This window comes from Mesitornis unicolor, unplaced genomic scaffold (assembly GCF_000695765.1).
Source record: "Mesitornis unicolor isolate BGI_N332 unplaced genomic scaffold, ASM69576v1 scaffold10751, whole genome shotgun sequence".
Taxonomy (NCBI): Eukaryota; Metazoa; Chordata; class Aves; order Mesitornithiformes; family Mesitornithidae; genus Mesitornis; species Mesitornis unicolor.
In genome coordinates, this window is record NW_010165779.1 from 9,086 (window position 1) to 20,888 (window position 11,803).

Genomic DNA, 11,803 nt, shown 5'->3' on the forward strand with positions numbered 1-11,803 from the left:
CCATACTGTTGAATTATTGCCTTAGATTGCAGCTCCACTATGAATTTATGTTGGTGTACTTTCTTTTCATCCCTCTGAATCATGCTGGTGTATTTGTGACCATATGTTAGGTCAGATTCATGAACTGATCCAGCTACATTTATTTAGAAAAACAAAAAAAAAAAGTTTTAATTTACATCAGTTCTCTAATTAGGTTTGTTATGTTCCTGCATTTGTGTCGGGGCAAGAAAGGGGTGTTGATAGAAGGAACAAACAGTCAAAGGCACTGAAGGAGGAAGGAGTATTTGTTTTTGGGTCAATGTCAGCCATTTGCTGATGTAAAGTGTTCATATATCTGGGATCTTAGAGTTACACAGGATCTCAAGCCGTGCCAATGGATATAGGTAAAAAAAGTGAGTGAAATAATCTGTATGGAATCATGAACTGCTAATAAAGATAAGAAAAAAATGTGCTGCTGGATTAAATAGATATTTAATTTTTAACTTGCATTTCATAAAATTTCACTTTTTAAATGAAAATTCATGTAACAGTTATACAGTGAAATGGCTCAAAAAAAAGTTTTCATTGTTGTCTTTTTTTTTGCAATTTTCCTTAAGAGAAACATCTTCTTTATACAATTCCTCCCACTCTTTTCCCAGCTTCTTGATTTTATACGGTATTTTCAAATTCATTGAAACATTACCTTTTTCTAAGGTTGTCACCAACCTTGGACCTCTGGAGTGGATTCTTAATACTCCCAGTCATCACAGAGTTCATCATGGTAAGCTGAAAGTGTAACTTCTTACTCCTCAGTGTGTTTTTTCTCATGGTCACTATTTCTATAATAAGAATAATAAAGCAATAAAATTGTACTATAAACTTAGTTTTAAAGAAGTATTTTAACTTTTATAATTGCTTAAAAAACAGTCCCTTTTCAGTTAGAAATTTCAGAGTATTTTAAAAAGTTAAGAACTTTAGCTTTAAATTTTTTACATTGAAGATTAATTATTGAACAGAAATTAAGCCTGGATAATGCAAAATAATTTGAAGACTTTGAGCAAAACAGTTCAACATTTGTAAATATGAAGAGTAATAGAAAAAATATCTCATCCTTCCCTGACTATTAAAACATCATCAACTTACCAATCACTAACAGATGCTTTTGCATTCAAATTCAAGCACTGAACGTGTGAAAAGACATGGTTACCTTATAGAACTGTGAAATGTTTTAGTGGAATTCGGTTTTAGCTGTTTGAGTTATTGAAAAATCTCACTTCACACAAGTGCATGATGATTGACTTTTTGTCAGTATTCAGAGGAATTCAGTACTGTAATGCATACGTAAATTGAATTAATAACTCCACTGTATATTGAAAAATGTCATTAACATATCTGAGAAATAGAAGTGTGCAGAGATAACAAGTGAAAAAGTAATAGAGGAACAGAAGAACAAAATAATTTGAAACAGACTCCAATGCAGTTATATGTACAGAGGATGTTATTAATATTTATTATATCCTCCATGTGTAAAGTGTTTATGGCACTGTGTAGACTCTTTGAAAAGAAAGTGTGCTGTAGTGCTGTAAATGTCTAATCCTTAAAATTTGCAAAAATACTGGTAATCCTGGAGGGTGACACTCTGCTCTTATTTGCTCTGCTGTAAATCCAAACTAATCCTCTGATCCTGATTGGAGTTAAGCAGAATTACTCTGGAACTGATCAAGTGTTGCACAGTCACTCCACAAATTTGGGGATAAGTAATCAATGTTTCTTTGCTCATACTTTTGTTAGGACAGCTTAAATACAAATACATTCCTTAGAAAACAGATAGAAGGAATAGTTTTTTGCACACTGATGTTAATAATAATGGAGGCAGGATCAAACATATGGCATAGATGATAGAGGCAGCTGAAAACCATTAATGAGATCGTTGCTCATAAATGTCTTTAGCATATATTTTCTTAGGTAAAAACTGGTGAAATGATTTTTGTTTGCTTTTTAATTTGTCTTTATAAGTATTTTTGAACTGAGTTTACTCTCCAAATGAATGCTTTTATTTCACAAAAATTGTGAGTATGACACATTTGATTAATATGTTTGAATCTGAGTAGAAAGAGAGCAATAAGCCTAGTAAGAAAAAATAAATTTTATAGACATATAAGGAGTAGTGGGTTTGCTACATTATAAAATTATTTTTAGATTATAAATAGATGCTAATGATTGATTTCACTTCGTAAATCAATTGCATGTATTCTTATATATGCGATTACTGGTCTCATAAATTATTTTTATTATAGGTAGAAATCCTTACTGCATTGACAAAAATTATGGCGGCACACTCATTATCTGGGACAGGATATTTGGTAAGTAAATAAAATGTGTCTACTCTCATGTTTAGTTAGTGTGGCAAAAATATGTGTACTTTTGAATGATTGTTGGTTTTTCTGTTTTTTTTCTTTTTCCATCAGGAACATTTGAGGCAGAAGATGCAAAAGTTGTATATGGCTTAACTCATCCAGTAAATTCATTTGATCCCATCATGCTCCAGGTGCTGTAGTTTGTATCACCGACTATATTCAACAGTCACATTCAAAATAATCTCCGCTCGTATTCACAGTTGAGGCTATCCTAGCATTACTTCACAGTCAATTAAATTATCTAAAATTTCTAATTTTTTTCATTGCAAAACAATTATTTCTACTCACTGTATTGAGCATAGGCAGATCTTGTAGTCATCATGAAAATACGACACAGTAAATTAACAACTAACTGCAGTGGCGATGTAACAGGCCTTGGATGATGATGTCCATTTTGCCATGTGCAGAGCAATATGCAGCAAAGCACAAACAAAATATATATATTTCATCTGTTGTTTGCCTTCTCTAAATATTGCTATTTCATAAATAATCCCATGGTGTAATTTCTTTACTATTTTCATCTCTTCTACATAGCTCCTGTTTAAGTTACTCCAGAATGATTTGTGTTGACAGCATTATACAGCAGCTGTCACGTTCTCAATACAACCTCCAGAACAGGTTGAATATAGTTGGGTTTTTGGGGGGTTTTTTTGAAAGGAAAGAAAACAGAAAAGAAGAAAAAGTACTTAGAGTGGTGCTGCTTAGATTTATTGGTCTAGGCTTCACTTAAGCTGGATAAAAGTTCTCTGTAAAAACCTCAGGGACTGAGGAGTATTGAAGTCCCTGTTTGCATTTCATTGCTGTTCACCCAAGGCGGCATCTCAAAGAATGAGAAATTCTGCCTGCAGAAGTGCCTGGGCTGGTACCTAGAAGAATTGTCATAGCCTGTGCAATTATATCCATTCCCGTAATATCTAAGTAATTTAGTTATTGAGTGTATGTCATATCAACGTCCCAATAACCAAATTCTACTTTAAAACTACTGTAAACATAGCCATACAATATACCATTAAATACTTGGAACTGATTACAGGAAAGACAGATTTTCTTCTGGGCAGAAGTCATTGTAAACCTCGCTATAATCAAAGGGCTTGATATGGATCCTGCCTATTTCAGTCAAGTTTCTGAACTTCTGACTGTCTTCAACTATTCCTAATTTATTCTCTTTACAGACTTTGAAAAATCATTTATTTGAGAGCTAAAAATGAATAAAATACAATGTTTTACTGAATTTTATTTTACTAACAATGAAAAATTACTTGCTTTTCTTTTTTCAGTTACGTCCCTTGACTCATATTTGGAACACGTTTCGAGCCACACCTGGATTCTGCAATAAGCTTTCTGTCATATTCAAAGGGCCAGGCTGGGGACCAGGCAAACCTAGACTTGGCCTTCCTGAGGAAATCCCAGTGGTAAATAGAACATGCACAGGCTTTCAGTTTTGTGTAATTTACTTGGACCTCTTAATGCTACTGGATCAATGTTTAAAAACTCTACACATGCTATTTTAAATTACCAAATTAGCAGTCATAAAGCATAGAGGAAGATGAAATGGGAGCAAAATCTGAAGGAAATTAATGTTTTAGCTTGTTTTTCTCTTTTTATTTGAGGGAAAATTTTTTTAAATTTATTTTTCTTTTCATTATTCATTTCCTAAAGAGATTTTCAAAATTGGTCTATAGAGGACGGTATTTTCTCTTTCTCTTCTAGCTGTGAACATACACACATATACACAGAGTTAAACTGTCTCACGCTAGGTAATACATAAGTTTTATGGTAGATTATCATTGTGCAATTATCTGTGTCCCTTAATCTTTTTGTATGTGGAAGTATAAAGAATACTAAGGAATAGCAGGCTGGAACTGGTCACTGTTGAAGGTTATTATCTGTTTTGCTTCACACAGATCACTGGAAAAGAAGTTCCCTTCAATCCAAGTGTACCAGCTTATCTTAATTGCTATGCAGTTTTACACTTTGCTGTAATATTGGATTTGTATACTGAACTTCTTGGTACTGTGGCTGTAAGTAATTCCTGTCTTTATGAAATAGCATCTCATGCTAACAGTAATATGACACACAACATATTTAAATAATAAAGTACTGAGTAGAGGCTCTACAGCCTTTCTCATGTCTTATTTAAGCTATTGTAACATTAACTAGATTATGTAAAAAGAATCAACATAAATGGCTAAATATATCATTATATAATATAAAACATACAATGTTTTATACTGTTTATTAAACAATCTTTAATAACCATATTAATTATTTACAGATTAGTATGCTTAAGTTAAGCAATTAAATTAAAAAACAAATGTGTCATTTAAGATGTATGTGTCTGCTTCAGTTTTTAGTACCTCATGAGCGGAAAAATATATCTCAGACTTGAAACTATGTAGGTTTTAAGATGTCAAGGTTGGTTATGTTGTTAGATGCCAATAACAACCAAGCATCAGCAGTCCTGGCTAACTGGGAAGGGCCCAGTTGACTGGAGGTTTACAAATGTGACACCAACCTACAAGAAGGGCTGGAAGGAGAATCCAGGGAACTACGGGCCTGTCAGTCTGACCTTGATGCCAGGAAATGTTGTGGACCAGATCATCTTGAGTGCCATCACATGACACATACAGGACAACCAGGTGATCAGGCCCAGTCAGCATAGGTTTACAAAAGGCAAGTTCTTGCTTGACTAACCTGACCTCCTTCTATGGCAAGATAACTCATTTAGTGAAAGAGGGAAAGGCTGTACATTTTGTCTACCTGGACTTCAGTAAAGCCTTTGACACCATTTTCCACAGCATTGTCCTGAAGAAACTGGCTGCTCACAGCTTGGAAAAGCATATTCTTCACTGGGAAAAAACTGGCTGGATGGCCAGGCCCAAAATGTTGTGGTGAATGGAGTTAAATCCAATTGGCAGCCAGTCACTGTGTTCCTCGGAGCTCAGTACTGGGGCCTGTTCTGTTAAATATTGTTACTAATGATCTGGATGAGGGAATTGACCCTCAGTAAGTTTGCAGATAACACCAGGTTGGGCAGAAGTGTTGATTTCCTTGATCCTTGGACTGGCTGGATTGATGAGCCAAGGCCAATTATTTGTGATTCAACAAGGCTAAGTGCTGGGTCCTGCACTTGGGTCACTACAACCCCATGCAATGCTACAGGCTTGGGGAAGAGTGCTTGGAAAGCTGCCTGGTAGAAAAGGACCTGGGTGTGTTGAACAGCAGTCAGCTGAATATGAGCCAGCAGTGTGCCCAGGTGGCCGAGATGGCCAATGGCATTCTGACTTTTATCAGAAATAGTGTGACCAGCAGGACTAGGGAAGGGCTACAGCACTTTTTTTTCACGTTTTTTGTTAGGTATATTCTGAGTAGCACATCAGACCAGTAGAATGATGTGATTTTTGAGAAAAGTTTGAAGAGTAAGTATTTTATGTAGCATTCCTGTTATAACACAAAAGGTACCTCAGGTATACTCTTCTGATTAATGCTAAGTTATTCTGCATATCGTGTTCACCTCTATAAACGGTCACACTCCAACTACAGGGAATTTGGAGATTACTAAGCCATCTGAGGCTTAGTCTATTCTAAGTAATTTCTGAGGACAGGAAATTAAGCCAAAGGTAAAGATAAATACCTCCAATGTATACAAGTTATACAGTATACATGATTGCCAGTGTTCTTATATTGAGAAAAGCCTTTGCAAGATTTTCCAGGATATGCTTCTAGATTCCTACATACCAGAAGCAAGTCATGTTTGCATAGGGATCAAACTGTGGGGTTTTGTTTGGTTATTTTTTTTTGTTTTTCTCTTTGTTGCTGTTGCTATTAGAAGCGAGAAGAAGTCTGCTCACTAGTTTTTTTCCTATTTTATTCTTTTCTTTTTTTTGCCTTTTCCTGGTCCTGGAAGGAAAAATTATTCAATTTACTTTCCAAATTATTTTCTCTGCTCATAACTGCAGCTGTTTAAGAATAAGTAATAAGGGATGTTGAAAAATGCACCCAGGCCCCAGATGATCATTAAATTCTTGTGGTCATGAAGGAAACATCCTGAAGATCCACCATTTATGAACTTATTGTAGAAAAACAACTAGAAAATTCTCTGCACAAAACTGTGGGGTAATAAGGTAGTAAGGATAAGAAGGATAGCACAGGGGACTAGAAACACCTCATCTCAGGACATAAACCTTCAGCGTGGGTGTAGAAAGTGCTGGTCCCAAGGCAGAGTTCCAGCATTGCTCTGCAGTACAGTGGGGAAGCTGTCATGAGAAGGAAGCTTGTGTATGAATAACTTTACTTGGCAAAAATCTTTCTTCAATATCAGCTTTCCACTACACTGAGTTATGAAATGTCTATGGATACAACTGGAACTTTCTGTCTGGCTATGAATTATGTCATAACTGTGGCATAGTTCCCTAAATGGGGAAAGCTAACTGTTTTCCTCATTTTTAGGTATAAGTTCCATTTCATAATAGCCATAAGACACAGCACACAGCTATTACATTTCTCAAGTGATTACAGTTGCTCAGTGTTTGGTCTCACGCCCTGTAGAAGTGTTAAATTTCTCTATCCATGAAGAGCAACCATATACCTTCATTCTGAGTGACCTACATTTAACTTATGAAAAGAGCAAAACAAGAAAGAGCAAATATATATTTTTCACAGGAGAGACCATACAGTGTTTATTTTCAGTATAGCAATCTGTGCTACATCCAGAGAATAAAAATTGCTTCTGAGCTCTGCACATCTAGATCTGATCCAAAGTTCATTGAAGAAATGGCATTTGGATCAGTCCCAGAGAGAGCGTTAGGAGTGTAAAACTCCAGTACATTCAAAGCAAAAGTCTCATTGTTCCAGAACTGCATGTATCACATAAATCAAAGTGAAGTGTACCTTAAACACATTTTGCAGTGTCTTTTTTATTGTTGATAGATACTATAACATTTACTGTACTTATAATGCTATGAATATGTGAGCAGTTCCAATTAGATGAAAAGTAGTAAGGGATAAGATAGAACTTTTGAAAGTTGAGCAGACAAAATATCCATTCAGTAGGACATCACCAAGTACTGTATATGGAATATTGCTAACAATTTATAATGGGGCTTTTTTTAGGAATTCTAAGTTAAATTGAATTCACACAGACAAAGACACCTAACAATGTGAATTTCATAGTGTTGTATTAGCATTCTTTATTTTAATGTAGGAAGTGTCTGATGTATGAGAGCAGGGTATCTGTTAATGTATGAAATGTGCTGACATTGTTCCTAGCAATTCTTTTGAAACACTAAACATATCAGAATGAGAAAACACATCCGTGTTATTCTTCAAAAGGAATAAAACAATTTGAGTTCTTTGAAATATAAAAGCCCATTTGGAATATTTCAATATTCATCTAAATGCACATTTAGAATAACGTATTTCCTTTGTTTAAATGAATTATTTTTTCATTACTTAAAAGCTATAAAATAATAATACCGTGTCATTCTGTTGATTACAAAGCTGTGTAAACTTCTTACCAAATTATATACCTCCCCCTTTTCTTTAAGGCTCCAAGATATTTTTAAAGCTTTCAATGAAATCAGAATCCAACAGAAATATTTTTTTCTGTTTGATTGCAGCCAATAACCACACTGCAAAGTTGTGGCTGACTTGTAATTGGGGAACCTGCTGTGGTCCCACAGGCTCCTCTGTTTATACAAATACTCCAGTGTATAAATACTAATTTATTTTATATATGCCTCCATGCATGTTATGTTTAAGTGGAATGAGGATGCTAGCACTAACGAAGGTGTAAAAGGCACGTTCTTTTCACACTGCAACTTGCAGTGTGTAGATTTAATATATGGTGTTTAGTTTAGTGATATAACTCACTGACTATTTTGTTGATTTTGGTAGAGAAATGGATGAAAATGGATGCTAGAACATGGATGCCTCAGCTGCCAGCATCCACCTCATAGGGTGATAAATGTTTACAAGTAAATAAAAGAATCAAGGCTGTGTGTAACTATAACACTGGAGCTGTAAAGCGAAAGTTGTGGAAGCAAACTAATAATTCTAAAATTTATGCTACATGGATGGCTTTCTAAAATCTATTTTTTCCAAATGTCCTCATGGTGTATTTCACTGCAAATTTCTTGGTAGTCCTTGACTAGGAGCACAAATAAGGAACCACATTTTTTTCTGTGTGTGAATGTGGTGTGTGTATCTACACTGAGGGTTAACTTACACCTTCTAATTTCATGTTTCCCAGTAAGGCCTTATGCCTCACCCTTCATCACTCCACTTGAGAAGTGGAAGGCTGCAACATTGCACTTGTGCATTACAGTACCATGCATTTATGTGAATCTGATGGTGGTGCCAGTTTGCAATTAACTGTAATCTGCAGGTTGTGGACTCTTTAGAGTCCTCCAGTCCTTCACTTTCTGGGTCACAGATGGTGTTGGTCCATAAGAAGTTTTACAAACAGCTGGTGTTCAAAATGTTATGATTGAAGTAGAAGAGCATCTGAAGATAAATGGAAATTGGCCTGAAAACTAGAATGTTTAAAATATCATCATACTTGACTCAGGTAGTTATTATGCCAAAAAAACTCATATAGTGTTTTAGCCATTTAAAGACAAAGCCTTGTTTATATTTGAGTTTGGTTTTCCTAAAATACAGGGTTGCTTCAGTTCTTCTGATTTACAAACATACATGAAAATGTATTTCTATTCCCACTTTTTTTTTGCTGGAAATCCATGTTTAAAACTGAACTGCAATTTATTAATTTCCTTTCAAGTTCTTAATCTATGCTTTTTTCTTCTGTGGTTAGATAAATGTGGAGAGTCAAATGATAACCCCAGGCTGCAATTTTTCCACATCTTAGAGAAAATATTTAAGAGAAGTTTGCAGGGTCACACTCTAAATTCTTGTGTTTAATCGTTTCTTTCTTTGTGGAGAGAAAGCTGCAGTCTAAATTACAATGTTGCAGTGTCTCTAATATCAAGAGAGTCTATCTCACCATTATTTCAAGATCCATCAACAACAATAAAATAGAACAACAGTAATAAAAATTGTTATTGCTTCCTGTAAATATGTTAACTTTAAAAGAGTAAATTTTTTCTAGAAATGGCAATTATAACATGTCTTTAAGCAAACTAAAAAAAATTTGAAGTTATGAGAGAAAACACCACTAAAATGTGACCCAAAATCGTGTGCTTTGGAAAAGTGTTTCCATCATCCACTCGAATCCAACTTTTAATGCAGGGACCAAATTTAGCCTCTAGACTTGCAGTCTAGCTAATGACAAGAAATAGAATAATTTAGAAATTGCTCTTTCTCCACTGATTACAGAGAAAGCTTAGGCTAATAACAGGTTTTTAGGCACTTCAGTAAAGTTACTTAAAGGAAGCTAGAATGAATGAGCAGCTCAGTTTTCTGAAACTGGAATCACAAGGAAACTCAGATGCCTAGGACTTGATGACTGGTTGTCAAATGCTAGCGAGCTCGGAAACACTGAGAGGGCAGAGAAGTGTGAAATCATGCAGCTCTTTTCAATTGGAAATTGGAGACACACTTATTCATTCATAGCAAGTACTTCTGGATCCTTCCTGAAGACAAATACTACCATTTCTCTTCTCAAAACCATTGCAGGTTCATTTGTTTTCCATAGCGTGATTGTAGTCATATATTTTAATGTAGCAATTATATGACTTGCTTGAAATTTGGATTTGATGTTTAGTTCTCTTTCTTGCCTAAAGGGGATACAAAACCTTATGGTCCTTTTCTCGTGATAGTGCCCTGCCGCTGTGGGAACATTTTTAAGGCAGTCTATAGAAGCTAGTGCATTGCACTGGGAACACAAAGCAAAACCAGACCCACCTGACCAGAAGGACTAAGTTTAAAATAAGGTGTAGTTCTCAAACGTAAAAGTGAGGACAGTCTCTAAGGGGAAGAGTCTTGAACTCCACTCCTAGCTCCCTGGAAATTCCTTTATTTGACAAGTAACAATCATTGAAAAACATATCAAAGCATTTCTAATAAATTTATGGGTGAGTTCCCTTATGCCTGTGCCAAATCGTGTTTTTCTTTGCTCACTTCTTGAATTTTCATATGACCCACTTTCTACAGGAAGCTGGAGTTGAAATTACTGCAGCTAGATGAGCCATTTAAGAACTACTAATTTTATTAAAGTAGAGTCTGTGCCTGATTTTTCTAAAAAAAGGTCTATCCAAAAATTTTTCACTTTATACCAAATTGCTTCATGTTAACAATGAAAGTCTTTTAAACTTAGGATAGCTGTGGGATTTTCAGATTCTAGAAACTGAAGTTTTCAAAAAGAGCACCCTAAATTTAATCTTTTATTGACAAATTTTAAAACTTGTAGCTGGAATTTGCAAATATATTCAAAGTGATACAAACCTTGATAAAGGATTATAAGCACACCAGAGCATTTTTTGCTTTCTTGACTTAAATCAGGAGTCTGAACACATAACTGCTATACCAAGTCCCCCAGAGTTCTGTATCTAGCTCAATATCCTGTCTCCTATGATGGCTGATAGCAGATGCCCAGGGTAAGAGCATAAGAAAAATGTAAAGAATATCCTTTCTCAGGGTCGACGTATAAGTAGATGATGGTGGTAGTCATCAGTCAGAGGTTTTGTAAGTTTATCATAAGGAGGGATGGAACAGATTGGAAACGTAGCAATGCAGTTATGAGTTAGGTCTATCCTGGTATAAATCTGTGCAACAGAGTGGCTTGGCAGGTATCATTTGTGAGAAGCGTGTTCTGGCTTGTAAACTTGTGAGACTACTGTTTGGCTTGCTCATTGCTGGGATTGTGTCTGCTTTGCTCAGAAACTGTTTGTTAAGGATATCTAAGAAGGTGCTCGTGATTCTGCAGTAAAACAACAGAAACCTGCCCAGCTTGAGTGTGTGGTTTGATGTGTTTTGCAAACATTGGCACTGTAAGTTCACACAGCTGTAAAACTTGAGAATATCCTCGTGTGGCCTCCCACGCTCACAAATACTTACCTTAGATCTCTTAGAAGGGTAGGAGCCACCACTGAACAAAGGTGGGCATGTCACTGAGTGGGTTTTATTAAAATCGGGGCAGACATTCATACATTTTTATTTTTCCAATGCCTGCAATCTTGAAGTGCAACATGCTGTTCATAAACATTGCTATTGCAGCCAGAAAGGATTCCTATAACTCAGCCAGATCCACTGGTTTTGTTTTGGGTTTTTTGTTGTTTTTTTAAATGAAAAAACAAAAGCTTTTCAAAACTAATATTTGAAAGGAAGTCAGGGAGGGAAAAAGAAAACTGATTAAATATTTGATTTTCAGAGACAGCTGTGTAGAGTGCAAAAATATTTAATAAATGGCAAGAAAAAATTCAAACTTCACAATGAAAAGAATTTCTCTTTCC

The 11,803-nt window shown here is 35.4% G+C and overlaps 1 protein-coding gene across 1 annotated transcript in view; it reads left to right on the forward strand.

Moving 5' to 3' along the window:
* Window positions 1–693: 693 nt before the first annotated feature.
* AGMO (alkylglycerol monooxygenase) overlaps window positions 694–11,803 on the forward strand; it is a gene marked incomplete at its 5' end in the record, with an annotated part of 15,992 nt that continues 4,882 nt past the window's right edge. Inside the window, 5 exons of the mRNA XM_010194748.1 lie at window positions 694–760; window positions 2,277–2,342; window positions 2,448–2,527; window positions 3,674–3,808; window positions 4,301–4,417. Coding sequence (XP_010193050.1) covers window positions 694–760; window positions 2,277–2,342; window positions 2,448–2,527; window positions 3,674–3,808; window positions 4,301–4,417 — 465 coding nt within the window. The remainder of the gene's footprint in view (window positions 761–2,276; window positions 2,343–2,447; window positions 2,528–3,673; window positions 3,809–4,300; window positions 4,418–11,803) is intronic.